This window comes from Magnolia sinica, chromosome 3 (genome assembly GCF_029962835.1).
Source record: "Magnolia sinica isolate HGM2019 chromosome 3, MsV1, whole genome shotgun sequence".
Taxonomy (NCBI): domain Eukaryota; kingdom Viridiplantae; phylum Streptophyta; class Magnoliopsida; order Magnoliales; family Magnoliaceae; genus Magnolia; species Magnolia sinica.
Genome location: NC_080575.1, coordinates 29970779 through 29991889, shown reverse-complemented (window position 1 = coordinate 29991889; position 21111 = coordinate 29970779). Strand labels below are relative to the sequence as shown.

The 21111-nt window shown below is 39.9% G+C and overlaps 1 protein-coding gene across 1 annotated transcript in view; it reads left to right on the top strand.

The window, feature by feature from the left end:
- The window catches only part of LOC131239767 (probable LRR receptor-like serine/threonine-protein kinase At5g48740), a 35286-nt gene extending 16203 nt beyond the window's left edge, over positions 1 to 19083 (top strand). Inside the window, exons 8-16 of the mRNA XM_058237629.1 lie at positions 4895 to 4966; positions 5062 to 5130; positions 5203 to 5441; positions 5528 to 5733; positions 12223 to 12349; positions 12479 to 12547; positions 14231 to 14420; positions 14492 to 14624; positions 18656 to 19083. Of these exons, the coding sequence (XP_058093612.1) occupies positions 4895 to 4966; positions 5062 to 5130; positions 5203 to 5441; positions 5528 to 5733; positions 12223 to 12349; positions 12479 to 12547; positions 14231 to 14420; positions 14492 to 14624; positions 18656 to 18874 (1324 nt within the window). The 3' untranslated portion in view covers positions 18875 to 19083. The remainder of the gene's footprint in view (positions 1 to 4894; positions 4967 to 5061; positions 5131 to 5202; positions 5442 to 5527; positions 5734 to 12222; positions 12350 to 12478; positions 12548 to 14230; positions 14421 to 14491; positions 14625 to 18655) is intronic.
- Positions 19084 to 21111: the final 2028 nt, after the last annotated feature.

The window sequence follows — 21111 nt, the reverse complement described above, 5'->3', positions numbered from 1 at the left end:
GAGTATTTGATATTGGACGGATATTTGTTTAAGAGTGACTGTTTGTGCATACCTCGCACCTCCCTCCGCGATTTTCTTGTTTGGGAGTTAACATTCAGCAGGGGTTGCGGGTCATTTTGGTTGAGACAAGACCATTGACCTAGTGGAGGATAGATTCTATTGGCCAAGCCTCAAGCGAGACGTGACCAAAATTATAGGGCAGTGTCTTACTTGTCAACTGGCAAAACAGAAAAAGCAGAATACGGGGCTATACACACCTTTGCCAGTTCCATTCGCCCCTTGGCAGGACATCAGTATGGACTTTGTGCTTGGGCTCCTCAAGACTATTCGGAAACACAATTCCATATTTGTTGTCGTGGACCATTTTTCTAAAATGGCCCACTTCATCCCTTGTTCGAAGACCTCTGACGCATCTCATTTTGCCAAGTTGTTCTTTAGTGAGGTTGTTAAGCTTCATGGGTTACCCAAAACCATAGTGTCTGACTACGTGTGATTCATGAGTTATTTTTGGAAGACATTATGGCATATGATGAGTGCTAGGCTCCACTTTTCTTCTGTCTACCACCCTCAAACCGATGGTCAGACTGAGGTGGTCAATAAGGGCTTAGGAAATTTGCTCAGGTGTTTAGTGGGGGAGCACACCAGGACGTGAGATACTGCACTACCTATCACCGAGTTTGCATTTAATAGTTATGTCAATAGATCCACAGGTTTAAGTCCTTTTGAAGTCGTTACTGGTTATAAACCTAGGAAGCCTATTGATCTTGTCCCTATGTCCCTGTCTCATAGACCATCAGAGTCTGCAGAGTCCTTTGCGCATCGTATTCGTTCATTGCATCAAGAAATAAGGCGAAAGATTAATACTAGTAATGAACATTACAAAATTTCTGCAAACCAACATAAACGATTCAAGGAATTCAATGTAGGGGACTCTGTGATGGTCCGCATCAGGCCAGAGCGGTACCCTCAGGGAGCCGTTCGTAAATTACACGCGCGTAGCGCTAGACCATTCAAAATTATAAAACGAAACGGTCCCAATGTGTATGTGGTAAATCTTTCACCTTCCATGGGAATTAGTTCCACATTCAATTTGGAGGATCTAGTTGCATTTCAGGGGACCACTGATACATTGTCCAGCCTTTCACCTAACCATCCTGATTCCCCAGACCTTTCCCTTGATCCATGGCCCCTTCCTGACCCATCTTCCCAGTCTCTACCTCCCATACCTACACTTCTCACACCCAGAGAGGAGATAGAGGATATTCTAGACAATCAGTTAGTATCGACGTTGGACGGCGGCTTTCAAAGGTTCCTTTTCAAGTGGAAGTCACGCCCAGCTTTAGATAGTACCTGACTCAATGAGGAGGAGCTTCAAAGACTTGATCTAGATATCTTGAAGCGGTTCAGAAGTTTCGTTTCACCAGTGGTGAAACCTTCGCAGTTGGGGAGAGTTGATGGGAACATCATGCACACACCCCCCACCCTTCGCACATATTCAAGGAGGAGGAGTGCCCCACTTTCGATCTGGATCGATAACGACATCTTTGGAGGGCCTCACAGTTAGGGGCTGTGCTATGGAGCATTGGAGTGGACTCGATCATCATATAGATTCTACCATTGGATCTCATGATCGTGGCCCACTACCTTAGATGATATAGGATTTTGAGTTGAATATTCTCGTTATTAGAAACATTATGAATGACTTTGATTGCGTAGATTAGTTATTATTTTATTTACCTCAGCTTTAAGTATTAGTGCGCACACATGGCACAAGGGTAAAATTGTCTTTTGGGGTTTAGGGTTTTCTTGTAAATAAGCAACCCCATGTAGGTATTTTCAATGAAGTTTATGAATAAAAATTTTGCGTTTATCTTCTTCTCTATCTCTTTGGGTTGAAGAATCGAATTGGGTGCGAAACCCTCCCTTCCTCGAAGGGCTAACTACTGTGGTGCGAAGCCACAATCATCCCCCCTTCTTCACACCCCTTATCCATCATCTTCTACGTCCCTTTCATCTTCAGATTCACCCTTTCTTGTACCCAAGTTCTATTCTACAATAGATTTTCATATTCTGGCCCATCACAGGGGTTGAAACTTAGGCGAAGCACCACACACAAACCGTGCATCGGATCGACACGAAATTTGGCATGGAGGCAATCCTACCCTGGCCGATCCTAGCCTAGGAGTCGCTTTCCGACTTTGTGGGCGATTTTCCCCCGAATTGAAACATGGTGAATCTCTTGAATTGGGGAACAATCCTTTACAAGAATGGATGAATCTTACACTTCTTTGGGCTTGTTTGGTTTGTAAATTTATTTGATCCAGCCCTAAACTTGTGTAGGCTTGGACCCCCATAGATTCCCCTTTCTGAATATTTGATCGTATGTAGGATGTGGAATTTTGTGATTGTTTAAAATTGGTATAATCTAAAGCTTGAACTCTTGCATATCATATTTAATTTCATATCCTGCATCACATTGTGTTCTCTTAACTCTTCTAAATCATTTTGGAGCCCTTTTTGGAGCTGGTTTTAGTTTAAGGGTAACTTAGTAAAGAAACCTTCACTCTGATGTTTGGTTGACTAAAAATTACAAATACATTGGTCAGGCTTCCTAGCATCTAAACTTTAGGTGTCTTTCATTGAGAGAACCAAGTAAAGGCTTACCAAGAAAGTCTCTTATAGATAAAAGGCATAAATTACGCTTGACTGGGACAACCCCGCTTAATCTAAAAGCATGCATGCTTCTAACCCGCTGTCACCCCTTGGGTCCATTTTAGTTACCATCTGACCTGTCAGTAATTTTCACAAGTGGGTATCACCATGCACATGCATCTGATCGCATCTTTTATACATTGATCTTTTTATTTCAGGGCATGAACCACTTGTTTCAGTTTTGTCTCAACTTTGTTTCACAATGTTCTTTCCACGAGTCCACCTGGCTAGCTCTGGCCAACTCTTCTTGATTAATGGATGGAATTCTTTCTTTGAATCCGAGTAATTGGGATGGATTACACTTCCAATACTATGTAGCTTACAGCTCATAGGTGTGTGGAAGAGACCATTCTTAGTGGCACACTCACCTCAAATGAATTCCATTTGCTACTTGCAAAAATAGCCCAAAAAATTATCGATGAGTTTTCCAAAGTTCCCTCATGAAATTTGCAAAACTGCAAATTATCCCCCAGGACAAAACCATTGGGGCAGATCTCTTGGAGATGACTAATCGGAAATCTCTTTTGCTAATCTCGAAATACGAAGCATCACATCAGCATGTAAAATTATGATGATGCCCTTTAGTATCATAAAACACAGGTTTGTTTGAACAAAATTAACCAGGTAAACTTTGAAGCTCATGCAGACTTGTGACTTTTTCCTTAAAACAGACTGAGAAGGCACAAGCATGAAACTCAAAGGAACCTAGTAATATTGGCTTGGACAAAATAGCCCCACTCATCTCAAAGACAAACCACTAAATCAGGCAAATAGCACTACGACTCCATAGCAAAATCCAACAAGTGTTATCTGATAGAGCTACTTGTACACCAAAAATAGATGGCCATGCTGACGTTCTATGTTCTGAATCAAAGTGAGGTTGACTCCATTTTACATCCTAAATATATAGTTTAAGGCTAATTACATTTAAGCTCATTGCAGCTAAATCTGTGTGCACAACTATGCAGGCGTGCTGTCTGCATAGTCGTAATTTATACACGAATAGCACACATCCATGATGTCTCCAAAGATTCATTGAGGAAATAGTGAGGGATTCTTTAGGTCTTTCTCTAAGGGAGAAACACATGCCATTAACATCCTGTGATAGGACAACACCGTGGCCAACTTAATAACCACCGAGTTTCGATAATAAACCTGGTCTTTGTGTTACCCACGTCTAAACCAATTGATCCCAAGAAACCCCAACCACATACTTGATCATGTGCTTGAACAGTTGTCAAATCATGTTAGGTATGTTGAAGTCATGGAACAGCATGAGCCAGAGCAACAATACAATGGCATCACCAACAACCCGCTGATCCTTCAGACTTGATGTCGACAGCGAACCTGGAATGAATGATTTCTTAGGCCAGAAATTCCTACACTTCTACTTCACATTTTACTTTGGAGTGAAATTGTCTACTCATGTGACTTTGTTCCTTAATAGTTAATATGATGCAGGAAATCAGTAGTTCAGTTTTTTATCTTTATTTCCTTTTTGGTAGTTAAGCCAGGGTTTTATGGGATCACTACCAGTGCATTATTGTAGATGTGAGTTGCTGATAGGATCCAAGAATAAAATGAAATAATAATATAAAATTAAATCTCAGCTGGATAGGATTAGCGGGATACAGATTAGATTAGATTGGGTGATATTTTGTATTTTCTTCTATCTTTGGGGTATCCACATCTTGGATAGATCCTATCTTTGGAATATCCAAATCTTGAATGGATTCTAGCTTTTTCTATATATTTAGTTGTTACTAAGTAACAAAGTAGAGGTTGATTCCCGTAAACGACTCATTTTCTTGTGAACTAGGAGGAAGACCCCCCTCAAAGAGGATCCTGCACTGGTCCCTGCTCCCGGAGCAATGATCATATCAGTTACAAGTTACAACTGAGCATAGATTTTTCTTCTTTGTCAGCCCCAATGATACTGAGGAGACTAGTGGGAAATTTATTTTAAGTAATTTCTGTGCATTTGGAAGTCAATGATTTCTACATTCTTCAAATAAGAGTCTTAGCCAATGATTCGGTATCAGTTGTGAAATCTGCATCCAAAATTCCATGCTGCTGCCCAAATTGCATCCTGCTGCCATATCTTGTAAGGTGAATGCTAGATGTTTATGTTTTATGTGTAGTGAAAGACCCAATCATTGAGTTCTATTTGAACCGTATGTAGGGATTTGCAGAACAATAGTTTAAAAGGAACTGTTCCAGACAGTTTGGGAGGTTTACAGAACCTTCAATTATTGTAAGTCGCCTTAATAATTTCCATCAGTTGCTGTATCTGAATCATCGTGTCCAGTTCTGATACACTTCCAATCCATATGATATCCTGTTCTGCAGAAACCTGGAAAACAATAAACTACAAGGCATCCTACCACAATCTTTGAACAAGGAGAATCTAGAAGTTAGGTATGCAGTTTTTAGTTTATTATCACTGATTTACAAATTTAGACATATTTGTGAGTCTTTTTTTTTTGGCAGAACATCCGGGAATTTGTGCCTTTCCTTCTCCACCTCAACATGTGATGTTCTTCCAAACAATCCACCACTTCAGACACCACAGGTTACAGTCCCCAACATGAAGAAGAGTCATGGACATAATCGAAGGGCAATTTTAGCTGGTGCACTTGGTGGTGCCTTATGTGCAATTCTGTTGATCATACTTTTGGTTTTCTTATACAGAAGGAAAAGAGAAGGAGATGAGGTCACATCCACACCAGGTATTCATAGTTTGAAATTGCTACCAATTGCTTTATTACAAGGTTAAGATTGCTTCCTTAACCGTCGCCTATCTTTAAATGCTCAGGTACTGCGGCAGATATGAAGAACTGGAATGCTGCAAAGATTTTCTCCTACAAAGAGATAAAGGTGGCTACAAACAACTTTAAGGACATCATAGGTCGTGGTAGTTTTGGATCTGTCTATCTAGGAAAGCTTCCAGATGGAAAACTAGTAGCTGTGAAAGTGCGCTTCGACCGCACCCAACTCGGAGCTGATTCCTTTATCAATGAGGTCTATATATGTGGGCTCTTTTAGCTATTATTCTTTTCTTCTATTCTTTACGAAGAGAATTACTGAACAGTCTTCTATGAATTATGTTTATCTGTTTTAGTTACTCTGGCGTTTGGCATTTTATAACTACTTTCAGGTTTAAAATTAAAATACTTTTCATATTGGAAGGTTTAAAATTAATTTTTTGGAATTTAGTCTACTTGTTCCCTTCTTATGAACTTGGTAAATAATGAAATTTGGGTTTAATATTGTTGTGCGAATGCCTTGGATTCTGCTCAGTCTAAGAGTTAAAGTAGGGCTCTGTCAGTTGGACTGAATTGGGTGTTAGTCTGACCTCCAGAGAGCAGGACTCTGTCGGTTCGACCGAAGGTGATATCGGTCCGACCGACGGTGCGTTCGGTCCGACTGATGGACGTTGATTCAGTTATGCGGTTTTGCGTAAGTTGGGGTATTTAACTCCAGTCTCTATTAGGGCTTAAGGGGACGAGTGTTTTCTCTCATAGGGCAATGATTTTGTAGGGTGAGAGGGTTTTCTACACTTGTAAGGGCATGGGAATGGATTTTTCTCAAGGGGTAGGGTTTTTCCTAGGGTGTGCATTGCAAGGGGAGATCGGGTTATTTCTATAATTGGAGAAGGTGAGTGGTGTAACTTTAAGGTTTCGATTATAGTGGAGATCTCTGTCGCTTTGTGCCATGGTTTTTTTACCGCAAGGGTTTTCTTCGTTAAATCCTGTGTTTGTGATCACTTGATTGGTTGTTTCTAGTTTTGATTGTTCTGTCTTCATTGAACATACTTCCGCAAAGCGCAGGATTGGCCATGGTATTAGATCCAAATTTCTAATATCTCGGGTTGATTCGGATTTGTTGTGGGCTTAGAATTACAACAAAGTGGTATCAGAGAGTAAGGTTAAGGACGTTTGGGAATTTAACGAAGATGTCAGGGTCGAAGTTTGATATACAGAAATTGACGGGAAGAACAATTTCAGTTTGTGGCAACGAAAGCTTAAGGATATTCTAGTGTCATAATGGTTGAGCAAGGCGTTGTTGGAGACTAAACCGGAGAAGATGTCGGAAGATGACTGGAGCGAACTTGGGGAGAAGGCTATGAGCGTCATCCGTCTGGATGAGGAATCAACCCTGGATATGTGGAAGAAACTAGAATATTTATACATGGTGAAGCCCCTCACTAACAAGTCGTTCATCAAGAAACAACTTTACGGGCTACAAATGAAGAATCCAATCTTATAAAGCATATGAGCTCGTTTACGAAGATATGTAGCAAATTGTTAAGGCTCGAAGAGACGATCAAGGATGAAGATAAAGCGTTACTACTTCTAGTATTGCTTTCCACATTATAGGACCATTTCGTTACTACTCTTCTATATGGAAAGAATACTCTGTAGATTGGAAGTCATCTCGTATCTCGTGTCTAACGAGATGAGGAAGGAATTAAGCGATGAGGATTCTCAAGCAGATGGGTTAGTTATGAAAGGGGGTTAGGGACATGGGAGATTTGTGGAGTGATCTCGGTTTAACAAGAAGAAGTCTAGATCGAAATCGAAGGCTAAAGATGGATGCTTCTATTGTGGTATGAAGGGGCACTTTAAGAGAGACTGCCAGAAATGGAAGGATGACCTAGAAAGCAAGAATAAAAAGAGCAGGGGCGATCGGCTAGCGCAACACAAGAAAGCTCAGAAGGAGACTTCCTCTCGGTCGCCTCAGATACGATTCATCTTACAGATACGTGGATACTCGATTCAGGATGTTCGTATCATATGTACCCAAATAGGACTTTGTTCGATACCTACAAGTCCTATGATGGAGGGTGTGTTCTGATAAGGAATAATGTTGCATGTAAGGCCATCGAAATAGGGACCGTCAAGGTAAGGATGTTCGATAGAGTCGTATGGACTCTAGGTAATGTTAGGCATGTCCTTGGTTTGAAGAAGAACTTGATATCCTTGGGCCTTCTAGATACGAACGGTTGCACATTCACCATAGCTAGTAGTGTAATCAAGGTCACCAAAGGTGCAATGGTGTTAATGAAAGGACAGAAGACAGAGAATTTGTACAAGTTGGTTGGGAGCATGGTTATTGGTGAGGCCACCACCACCTCACCTGCAGAATACGGCACAGATGACACAAATCTTTGGCAAATGTGGCTAGGGCATTACATAAACGGAAATTGTTGAAGGGAGTTAAGGCATGCAAGGTGGATTTATGTGAGCATTACATTTATGGGAAACAATGTATGGTAAAGTTCAAGACTGCTACACATACTAGCAGCGGGGTGCTCGATTATACACATTTCGATGTCTGTTGGCCAGTGATAGTACCGTCTAAGGGAGAAGTACGATACTTTATGAGCTTCATAGACGATTACTCGAGGAAGGTTTAGATCTACTTCTTAAAGCACAAATCTGAGGTGTTCGCCAAATTCAAGGAATGGAAGGTGAAAGTAGAAAAACAAACCGGGAGATAGGTTAAGTATCTCAGGTCAAATAACAGTAGAGAATGTAGAGAGGCAGAATTCACAAGACAATTTTCAACTCCAGGGACCCCACAATAGAACGGGGTGGCAAAGAGGGTGAACAAAACTCTATTGGAGAGGGCGAGAAGTATGCGGTTGCATGTGGGGCTACCTAAAAGCTTCTGGGCAGAAGCGGTTAACATGGCATGCTATATTGTGAATCGATCACCATCTACAGTGCTGAACTTCAAAGTTGCATAGGAAGTCTGGACAAAAAGGATGTCGATTACTCAGGGTTGAGGATCTTTTGGTGTCTAACATACGTCCACGTGCGGAGTGGACAAAGGACAAAGTTGGATCCCAAATCTAAAAAGTGCATCTTTATCGGGTATGAAAAATGTGTTCAAGGTTACAAGCTTTGGAATACAGTTTCTCAAAAGGTGGTCATTAACAGAGATGTCATCTTTGATGAGACATCTATGTTAAAGGCCAACAAGGACATTGTAGAGAAGTTGGAAACACATGGTGGGACAGTGACATTGTCAGTGCATGTAGAGCTAGTTGAGCCGGTTAATGAAGGTGAAATTTAGCAAGAGCAAAAAACTAACCAAAATAATCAGTAGGATACTTAGGAGAAAATAGCCAGGAACAAGGAGAGACGAACCATTAGAGCCCTAGTTCGATATGGGTTCGAGGACATGGTTTCTTTCGCATTGTTCATAGGGAGTGGAGATCCCTCCACCTTCCAAGAGGCTAAGTCTGGAAAGGATGGCGACAAGTGGATGTCGGCCATGGCGGAGGAGATGAAATCTTTATACAGGAATAAGACATGGGAGTTGGTGGAACTTCCAAAAGGTTAGAGGGCTATAGGGTGCAAGTGGGTGTTCAGAAATAAGGAGGCATTAATAGGGAAAAAAAAGGACGAAAAGTTCAAGGCACGGCATGTAGCAAAAGGGTACTCATGGAGGGAAGGAGTAGATTATAATGAAGTTTTCTCGTCGGTTGTGAAACATGCACTAATCAGGGTGCTACTGACTATGGTAGCAGAATCCATTTAAGCAACTTAATGTGAAGCCAACATTCCTTCATGCGAACTTGAAGGAAGTTATTTACATGAAACAACCAGAAGGATTTGAGAAGCTTGGTAAGGAAGATCACTTGTGTAGGCCAAAGAAGTCATTGTATGGGCTGAAGCAGTCTCCAAGGCAATGGTACAAGCGGTTCAATTCCTACGCGGTGGAGATTAGCTATATCAGATGTGAGTACGATTGTTGCGTATATTACAGGGTGCTTGAGGATGGGTCCTACATTCTATTGATGTTATATGTTGATGACATGTTGATTGCTGCGAAGGACAAGGAGATGCACGTGCTTGAGTCTTTGTTAAGCAAGGAGTTTGATATGAAGGTTTGGGCCCTGCGAAGAAGATCTTAGATATGGAGATCCACATAGACAGAGAGTCTGGGAAGTTGTGGCTGTCTCAGAGGAGATATGTGTAGGTGTTAAAGAGGTTCCACATGGAAGGTGTTAAGCCAATTAACATGCCTCTAACAAGTCACTTTAAGTTGTCAGTCAAGTCATGTCCAAGCACAGAAGAGGAGATTTCAGACATGTCAAGAGTGTCATACGTGGGTGCAGTGGGGAGTCTCATGTATGTGATGGTTTGCATGAGGCCAAATATCTCACAGGCAATTAGTGTGGTCAACAGATATATGGTGAATCCAAGAAAAGAGCATTGGAATACAGTTAAGTGAATTCTCAGGTATCTAAGGGCATAGTTGACATTGGGATCATGTTCGAGGGACGTGAGCTTCAAGTGGAGTTGTAGGCTATGTAGATTCGGATTATGCAGGAGGTCTGGACAACAGGAGGTCCGCTACAAGATATGTTTTCACATTAGCAGGCAGACTGATATGTTAGAGATTTACGCTATAGTCTATGATAATGTTGTCTACAACAGGGGTGAAATATATGGTTGCGATGGAGGCGTCAAAGGAGGCATTATGATTGAGAAGTTTGATTGGAGAACTCAGGTTAAAGCAGAAGGCAATTCGGCTGCATTGCGATAGTCAGAGCGTTATCCATCTAGCATTGAATCAAGTGTATCATACGAGAACCAAGCACATAGACGTGAGGTTCCACAAGATATGAGAACTGATTGCTTCATAAGAGATTTTTGTTTCAGAAGATTCACATGGACGAGAATGTCGTAGACATGTTGACGAAACCGGTGACCACATACAAGTTCAAGCACTGCTTGGGTTTGATCAATCTCACCAATCATTGATGAGATTGGGCACCCTTGCACAGGGGTGAGGATGGAGCTATGTTCCAGGTGGAGGATGCAGGGAGCGGTCTACGCTCAAGGTGAAGGCTAGGACATGAGATTTTCAGGGTAACTTAGCAAAATACAAGTCAAGGTGGAGATTGTTGTGCGGATGCCTTAGATTCTGCTCAGTCTGGGAATTGAAGCAAGGCTCTGTCAGTCGGACCGAACTGAGTGTCGGTTCGACTTGCAAAGTGTAGGATTTCTCAGGAGCAAAGCAGGACTCTATCGATCCGAGTTGGTCCAATCAACGGTGATATCGGTCTGACCGACAAATGTAGATTTAGTTACGCGGTTTTGCGAAAGTCCAGGTATTTAAGTCCATTCTCGATTAGGGCTTAAGGGGACGAGTGTTATCTCTCATAGGGTAAAGGTTTTGCGGGGTGAGAGAGTTTTCTACACTTGTAAGGGCTTGGGAAGGGATTTTTCTCAAGGGCTAAGGTTATTCCTAGGGTGTGCATGGCAAAGGGAGATTGGGTTGCTTCTGTAATCGGAGAAGGTGAGTGGTGTAACTCTAAGGTTTCGATTATAGTGGAGATCTCCGTCGCTTTATGCCGTGGTTTTTTCCCTCAAGGGGTTTCCATGTTAAATCATTTGTTTGTGATTGCTTGATTAGTTGTTTCTAGTTTTGATTGTTCTATCTTCGTTGAACGTGCTTCCACAAAGCGTAGGATTGGCCACGGTATTAGATCTGAATTTCTAATATATAGGGTTGATCCAGGTTTGTTGTGGGCTCAGAATTACAACAAATACATTAGGCATCGGGCTCATGTGGACCATTTTATCGTGTGTGGCAAGCATGTTAAGTGATGAGAATTGATTGTGTTAGTAGATATGGTGGGAAAATACCCAAGTGGAAGTGTGTCTATGCGCACGCCCATGTGTGTGTTGGTGTGTTTGTTTCTTTGTTCATGTATGTGTTTCTGTGTCTCTGTCTGTGCGTGTGTGTCTGAGTCTGTCTTTGTGTGTATCTGTCTGCCTCCGTTTGTGCCTGCATCTCTCTCTCTCTCTCACACACACACACACACACACACACACCGGTTACTGCATTTGACTTCCCTAATTGTGCGTAAGCAATTTTCCGGATTGGGTGACAACAGCATTTGATTGGGTTGGTTTTTCTGAACTCATTTGATTCAGGATAATATTTGCACAACCCAAAACAGTGAAGACTGGAATCAATTACTAAAACTCATGTCTTCATAATCTTCTTACTAAATACAAAATACTACACACACATGTGCACGCGCACGCACACTCACACTCTGATTTGGTATGGTTATAATATACAGTTCTGTTTCTGTTAAGTAACTTAGTTCTTGCTTTCTGCAATGCATTTGGTGGAAATAAATTCAGACTTCCATCCTAGATTTTCGTGGAAGGAGCCTTTTATGTTTCAATGATGAAATCATGATTTTTGGTGGCTGCATCTTCTTGCTGGACTTCACACGTGGATAATCCTTGAAACTGCTTCTGAGAAACTACTTACATTTTGTTTTCTTTATGATCTGCCTCCTGGTTTGTCGACATGCTTATTAGTAATTATATTTGAAAAAGGGTACTATCGTAAAGAAGTGGTGCAGGGCCTCTTCTTCGTCTACCAGTAGCTTGGTGCTTCTTGTTTGTTCATTCTCAAGCCTAATGAATTCCTTTCAGAGATTCCTCATTTGGTTCTGTTATGCTATTTCTGCAGGTATATCTTTTGTCTCAAGTTCGCCATCAAAATCTTGTGTCCTTGGAAGGATTTTGTCATGAATCAAAGCAGCAAATCCTGGTGTATGAGTATCTACCAGGTGGATCATTGGCTGACAGTCTTTATGGTAAGTTATCATGAACAATTTGATATCTGCTTCCATATTGAATTTCTGCAGCAATTTCTCTTAAGTTGCTTTTTCTCCATTTTATAACAATATCCTTCTTTTTTTTCTTTATATAAACCATTGTTTTAGGTTCAAACAGTAAGAAGAGAATATTGAGCTGGGTTCGCAGATTGAAAATTGCTGTTGATGCTGCAAAAGGTAGAGGTCCTCCATCTAGTTTTAGTCGACGAGTTTTGAACTAAAATAAATCACGGACACGAATTTTGTGTTTTGAATTAATCACTGCCTTAGTTGTAGTTTTTGAAATCCTTCTATTACAATTACTAAAATGATTAGTGGCAGTGAAGAAACTTGGGTGTCCTAAAAGCTACTGTATGTAAAGTCAAATATAGATTTCTCAACTGTTTAATAGTCAATTGTCCACTCATGTTGTACTGTCTACAGATACACAGACAGATTGCACCATTTTATTTTTGACTATGTAGGTTCGGTCAAGAGGAATCATCCAGTTCTTCATAGCACGGTAAGTTATAGTTCCATCAGTTGCTCATGGATACATCAACAGTCTGATTAATCTATCTGGACCACCTGTTAGGTCCAGTCATGGGCCACTTTGAAAAATCACACACACAAAAATGATTCTAGCCATCTGATAAGCTGCATGCAAAATCAACAGTCGAGATTGATTCTAGAAAATAGATCCAATCATCAATTTGAACCATCTATTCAGATCAAAGAATCTCTTTAATCAGATGACTACAACCCTCCCATCCATTGCTTGGGAAACAGTGTCTATGAAAGAGAAGGTCCATGTCTGAATGAATAGGATTATCCGATGGGTACCTTTTTATTGTGAGTTTGTGACCCATGAAGTGCGGGCAGGAATGGATACCAGTTGTGCCGGTACCATAGTAAGCTAAGTTGGTGCCTGGCTCATTGGGGGTCCATGTGATGTTTACATCTCATCCAATTGGTCCATTAGATGCGTCGCCCCACTTATCCCCAGGCCCCAAAATTCAGGCCGATCCAAAACTCACATGGGCCACAACACAGGGAACAAGTTGAGTGAGGACACCCACTGGTGATTTGTGCCGGGGCCCCACCTTGTTGTGCATACATAAATCCAGACCATTCTGAGTCTCTGACCCTTATCTGGCCTGGATAAATGGTCAGGCCAAAATCATGATCTGTTGCAGATGGGCCCTAGTGAAAATCAAGGGTGTGTGTACCTCCCAACGGGTTCCATGTGCTTTGGCGCACCTGACTTTTGGATCAAGCTGATTTTTCGGCCCTAGGGGTAACTAGGGGTGACACATCTGATGGATGGGTTGGATGTGATGTAAACATTATGTGGGCCCCAACTCATGCAGGTACCACTGTAAGCTCAGGATGGTACTGTACCACTGAGCAACCTCATATGTATGTATGCATGTTAAAATTTCATTTCATATTAATCATTTTTGTATAATTAACAAAAAATGCTTTTTTGGTATGCCATCATTGTTTATTATTTATGCTAATGGAAGGTCCAGATCTGTTGATCAGACTGTCTGGGAGTCTAAACTGCAACTCCTAGCCCTATAAGTTCTGGTGCATGACAACAATGCAACGTTGCTCATTTTTTCATGGCCTTTGGATTTTCAATTTGTGTAGTACTCTTAATGTTTACTGATGAGAAGAATTCCTTAACACTAAAACGCTGAAGTATCTAACATGATACTTCAATTCTGAACATATCAAAGAAAGCACTGAAGTATGGGATATGGGGATGTTAACTGTTAAATCTTCTTTTTAAAAAAAATAAAAAAATGTTCAGAAAGCACTGAAGTAAGGGATATGGGGATGTTAACTGTTAAATCTTTTTTTCTTTTTTCTTGTAAGGACTTGATTATCTACACAATGGGAGCAATCCACGAATCATCCACCGTGATGTGAAGTGCAGCAACATACTCTTGGACTTGGAGTTGAATGCCAAGGTCTGTGACTTTGGCCTCTCCAAACAAGTACCTCAGGCGGACTTGACTCATGTGACAACAGTTGTGAAGGGCACTGCTGGCTATCTTGATCCTGAGTAAAACTCTGACTGTGCCCCCGTAACTAGTTCCTTGTGACCTGCATCCTCACTCTAACTTTGGTTTGCAGATATTACTCTACCCAGCAATTAACTGAGAAAAGCGACGTTTACAGCTTTGGTGTTGTTCTTTTAGAGCTCATTTGTGGGCGAGAACCTTTGAGCCATGCTGGTTCTCCAGATTCCTACAATTTGGTGCTATGGGTACTCTCTCTCTCTCTCTCTCTCTCTCTCTCTCTCTCTCCATAAATTCATCAGACAGCCCGATACAACACTCTAACCAAAGGGTGGACCATTATGCTACCATAAACATACTAAAAATAAAAAATGAATACATATTTGGAATTTTGATATTTTTTCAAATTTTTTGGGGCAAAAAAAAAAATAAAAAATTCAACTGTTACACCCCTATATCAGTCCACTATTACCGATATGAAATACCTTGGGTTACGGTGTCAATTTCATTTGTCTTTTTAAAGGCATCGACCACATGTTCTCATTGAGTTTGGCCTATTGTTAGAAATGGGCCCAACTCTCATGCTGCTCTTATCTAGGCTCCACGCCTTGACATGACCCAGATTCTGCCCTATCACAACCCTTAAAAACCACACTAATCTGGCAATCTAACTGTCCAAGTGACAACTAGAAAGAAAACAATCAATGGTTGTCCAAATTTAATGGGCCACATCACATGAGATAAACAATTAGTGATCGTCGAAAACTAGTGTGGATTTGTGAAAAACAGAAAATGCAAGGAAAACAAAAATCAGAATTTATTTATTCATGATCATATACAAATAGGTTTGTCATCTGATCTAAAGTCGCTTCTGTACAACAACAATAACAACGATGACGACGACAAAAGAAAAATAAAATTAGAAATCCTACTCTCCATCGGATCTATCAATAATAGGCATTGGACTCGGACTCGAATCCCTTCTTCCCAAAGAAAAGTTAACCCAAATTTCCCTTTCTACCCTTTCCTCCCTTTTCCCAATCCCTTCATCTCCTTTCTTGGGCCCTTCTTCTTCTTCTTCCGCAATCATCTCATACCTACAAAAAGGGCAAGACCCATGAAGACCCAACCACTTCTTTGTACAATTCCAATGGTATATGTGCTTGCACAGATCTCCTTTGCTTCCCCTCTGACCTCCAGCCCCTCTAAGAGAGAACGAGAGAAGGGAGATAGAGAGGATGGAGGGTCAATTGCCGCTTTTGCCAATTGCCAAAGAAAAGGTGTGAGGGGAGCCTAGTAACGAGTGAGATGGATCAGGGGTTTTCACTAGTCTGTTAGCCATGGTAAAAACTCTGTTAGGAAATAACTAATGGGCATTTTCGGGTTTACAAAAATATGGTTCCTCAAACTTATATCTAGACAATGACATACAACTGCAGGCGTCGAGATGTCTAATGGCACAAAAATTAAGTGGTTTACTTAGAAATTTTTAAAAGCAGACAGTTTTCAGTCCATAGCCCAAAGGGCAGATGATTATATGGAAAAATCCCTATATTAATGAGTGTTGGTTGGTCTATTGATTAGCTATAAACTCTATATATTTATTTTATACTGATTTTTTAATAACACATACTTAGGCCCCTATAAAATGGAAACTTATTATGTATAATTGTTTTTTGCAATATTTTGATTCCTACATGTGTAAACATGTGTCTTTGAACATCTCTTGAAGTTTCACCGAAAAATTCCACCTTTTTCCCAACGTTTTCCTAATGTTTCCCTCACACAACGATATTTTTCTAAGTATCGGTGATAATATCAATGATACCTATACATGTTTCCATATCTCTGATCATCGATACATGTAATGATACTGATACTTTGAACATTGACTGCAACTATCAGCCACTCCCCCCAGCCCTAGTGCTCCTCCCTAAATCACAAATCGAACCACTCCTCCCAAGTATCCGACATCGCTGCTCATCCTCGTGAGCAGTTATACTTTCCTTCCACACCATCATAACCTCCCTGTCCGAGTCTTCCCCTGACTCGATGTCCTTATCATTACCAATATCCTACTAAATATCACCAAATACCTCTGCACGATATGCATCAAGGATGGCCTTCTCCTCCCTTGTCTCTTTCTTCCTTTAATTTCTTTGAAGTTATTTTCATTTGCTCTTACTTTCTCAGGGACACTTGGACACCCAGAAAACTTGATTATTTTGATGGGCAAAGTGTTGTTTTAACCGAGTTATGCCTCCTCTCACACTCCTATTACAGTATTTGTACACAATTGCAGTCTACTCATTCCTATTCTTATCCCTCATGCTGCTACCCTACATCTTCATTGTCATTCCCAACCATTTTCCCGCATCAACTGCCAAGCCCAAGCATCAACTTAGATCTCTAACCCAACAAACATTGCAACAAGTACGCACTCCACTCTATAACAACAAATCAACGACTCAACATATGCCCACACCAGTACACCATGGTCCCACTGTAAGTCTACAGGAATGTATCCGCAACTGACAATCCATGCTGCCAAAACACCAAAATAAAGACGGAATGTGCTACACACTTGCGTGATAAACTAATTAACTAAATACATAAACTCATAAAGCAACTAAAAAACACTAAAATAAATACAATGATAATATCTAGCTTAAAAAAAACGAAAACTATAAAAAATTATTAAAAAAGAGAGAGGTGAAAATGAATGTATGCATCTACCATTTGGTCCATTTCCATTTCCCCAATTTGATTTTTGAAAAAATAACAAAAAAAGGCTGAAAATACATAAAAATAAAATAAATTACAGCTCATAGATGGTAGATCTATGTTCAAACTACAAGAATGTTTCATTTCCCCAAACTGACTTTTGAAAAAAAAAAAACATAAACAAAAAAGTCAAAAATTGCCAACAAAAAAAAGAAGAGAGAGAGCCAAAAATGCATTCGAAAATTTTACAACATGGAGAATGGTAGATCTATGTTTAAAAAACAGAAATGTAACTTCCAACCACACAAAATCATCATTTTCCTAAACTGATTTTAAAAAAAAAATTAATATGACAAAGAAAAATTAGCTGAAAGTACAATAAAATTACAATTACAGTATATAAAATGTAGATCTATGTTCAAAGAACATGATCTATGTTTAAACAACATAAATCTATTATTTCCCCAAAGTATTTTGAGAAAAAAATAATTGAAAATTGCATAATGATTGGTAAAAAATAACATGAAAATACAGAATTAAAAAATAAAATAAAATCTAACCAACCACCATGCACATGAATCTGTAGATTTAGACTTGGAACATGCTATTCATGTTTGATTTGTAAAAAGATTTGAAGAAAAAATAAAATAATTAAGGAAAAACCCTGAAAAAAAAAGTATGAAAATCGAGAGAGAGAGAGAGAGAGAGAGAGAGAGAGAGAGAGAGAGAGAGTAAAAAAACCCCAAATCGAACTCAAATCAAGCAAGAAATAGTTGATTTTGGGTTATGAGCCACTCCTCCCATAGCTGATTTGACACCCTTATATCTGGATTCATTGAAAAAAAGAGAGAGAGTCATTTTTTACTCTTTTTTGGATTTCCCGAAAACTGCATCCACGCTTCGATGCCTCAATTTGATCCAAAATTAGATGGTTTGATCTTCAATTCTTAAAAGGGACTTGGTCAGAAATGGCTGTACAACAGTCGAGAGGAAGAAAAATCTCTAAATATGAAGGAAAAGAGGAGTTTTGAGAAGCCCATGAAAAGATACACACATCAAATATTGGTACCGATACGGGCTGACACAGTACAAATTCTTTAGATCAGGCCGTATCATACAGGCCTGATACCGATATGATACAGGGCATATCAGCCAATACACTACCGATGACCATGTGTGCATCAGATCTGCCCCATCCATAAGGTGCATCTATATAAATAACATACGTACATACTTACATGTGTGTTCGTGTGCACGTGCATGCGTGCTTTTGTGTAAACAATGGCTATTTCTTAAATTGGACTTGTTTCCAGTAATATTTGAGTGGGAGATTTTAATCACTTCATTTCACTTTCACTTTTGTAAACTTGGCCGATGTTGGGCTGTTTGAGGCTAGAGCATCATGAATTTGGAAATTTTGACCCCTGCTGGATTCCTGATGACGTGGTTGTTAAGGAGATTTGAAGATAGTGTATCTGCATAAGATTTTTGCACAACTAAAATTCTGCTTTGTGAATGTATCTTATTGTGTTGGAATTTGATTGGTGGACTGCAGGCAAAGCCGTACTTGCAGGCTGGTGGCTTTGAGGTTGTCGATGAGAGCTTGAAGGGCAGCTTTGATGTAGAGAGCATGAGAAAGGTGGGTTCTATTGCTGCAAGGTCCGTGGAGAGAGATGCATCACAGAGGCCAACAATGGGGGAGGTATTGGCAGAGCTGAAAGAAGCCTACAGCATTCAGCTCGCATACCTTGTTTCTCAAGCTGGACATGCGTAATTTCTATGGTTTGTTATGCAAGGTTCAGATATCTACACCATTTTAAAAAATATATTTATACTTAAGCTAGTGGGATTTCTATCTTCTCTGTAAACAAGTATCTATGCATTATGAGGATCACAAAGAAAAGCTTTGGGTTATTGGAGAATTGATGTATCGTATTATCTGACTTTTTCTGGTCATTAATTAAGCCTTTAAAATTTTTTGAATGGGAAAGGTTACTGATCTGTGGCCCATCAGATGATCAGTCCAGAACACTACTTGCTCTTATGTATTTATAGAAAATGTAAGCTCCCCATATTGCCGGAAGTCATTTTCCAGTGGGATTTTACTGGTTGTCTTTGTTTACTTCAGATCATTATCCTCTTTCTTCCCCCAAAGGACCACAAAAAGTCTTAGAACTTCATGTAGTCATTTTTACAGATGACACATCCAGTAAAACAGTCCATAAATGTTGCGTTCCTTTAGAAATGTTTAAACTCATTCTGTGAGATGATGTATGATTTCTTCATGGCTAGTCTACCGATGTGGGTGTCTGCACAAGGGATTGACAGGTTATAAGGAGCAGTTATGGCTTCTTATTTTGCTGGAAAAAGTAGGACTCAGTCATGTTGGGTTCCATTTTGTCAAGTGGAACAAACTATAGTTCTAAAACTTGGTGATTCAACTCAACTTGGAGAGATTTCGAGCTCTCTTGGTAACTCGCTGGTGAGCCTGACTCAGTCATGACTCGTTGAGCTGGCTTGAAAGCTTGGGCAACTCAACACGATTCAAGTGTGACTTAATTTAGTTACTTGCCCAGTCAGCTGCCTGACTCGTCCTTTAAAAAAAGAAGAAGAAGAAAGAATTGTAGGCATCAGGATTCAAACAAGCAACCTCCTTGCAAGACTGAGAACATACTGCCATTGCGCCCGGCAGTGAACCTGTGGGTTAATTAATTTATTTATTTTAATCTTTTTCCAACAATTTCAATTTTTTAACCCACAGTAAATATTTTAAATTAATTATTAAAATATTGAGTTGAGTCAAGTGAGGACTCAGTTGAGTCTTTGAGTTGACCCAACCTGGTTAGACATCGAGTCGAGTAATTGAGTTTTGGAACTAGAGTCTGAGTTATTGAGTTTTGGAACTATGGTACAAACGGTTCTTAGATTACGGCAGCTGTGGATGCATCCAAAACGCAATGGATGTGTCAGGACTCGGAACTTGTTATAATCAGGTGTTTTTAATCAGTTCAAAATTGAAATCCAGGATTTTTATAAGTGATGTTTGTTTGGGACATTTGAAAATCCAGTATTTTCAATCCTGGGAGGGTTGAAATTCCTACATTTTTCTCATTTTCAATTCCAAGGGGGTACCACTGGCTTATAAGAAGAGATCTTATGGTCTATGTTATTTGTAGATGATATAGTTTTGATTGATAAGATGAGAGAGGGCGTAAACACAAAGCTAGATTTAACGCATGCTTGTTTTACCATTGACTGCTGTAAGTTATGGTAAATATATAATAATTATAATTTCGCTTGAATTACATGTGTCTGCGATGAGGTTTGAGCAGATCATTGCCCTGTTTGTTTCCCTTTTGAAATGCCGTAAGAAATTAGTGAGGAGAATTGTCTGCTGTTTGGTAACCTATGTAATTGTGGTAGTAAATGCAGATAAAATATATGGTGATCCACCAGATGGGTAAGGGCTTTGCTCATATATGGCGTTTGGATGTGAAGCGTAACGCATTGCGACACACGATCCTTAGTCATTTCACAGGCTCGGTTTCGGTAGTGATCCCTGCAGTAGAGTGAAGCTGTAGGGCCCACCATGTTCGTGTTCTATCCATGCCGTCCATCGACATTTCCAGCTCCTCTTAGGTGTGTGGCTGACAGACCACAAACATATGGTTGAGTTTTCTAATTTCTTTATAAAAAAAAAAAAAAAAAAAAAAAAAAACATTCATGGCTGGACTATGAGCATACGACAATCTTACCTGCCCAAAAAACATTCATTTAGCTGTTGAATCTCTTTAAGCGAGATGATCATAAATGATGGACAGATCTTCAACAATCTTGTGAAAAGGTAGGCGGAACATAAATAATCACGGATAAGGTGAAGCTATATTATTCTATTCTTAGTGAAAAGTAAAGACACTAGACTGAAAAACTAAATTGCTTACAAGTAAATACATGAAGTTAAATGATGGTAAAAAGATAAATATAAAACAAGGCATTAGCCTAGATTGGATT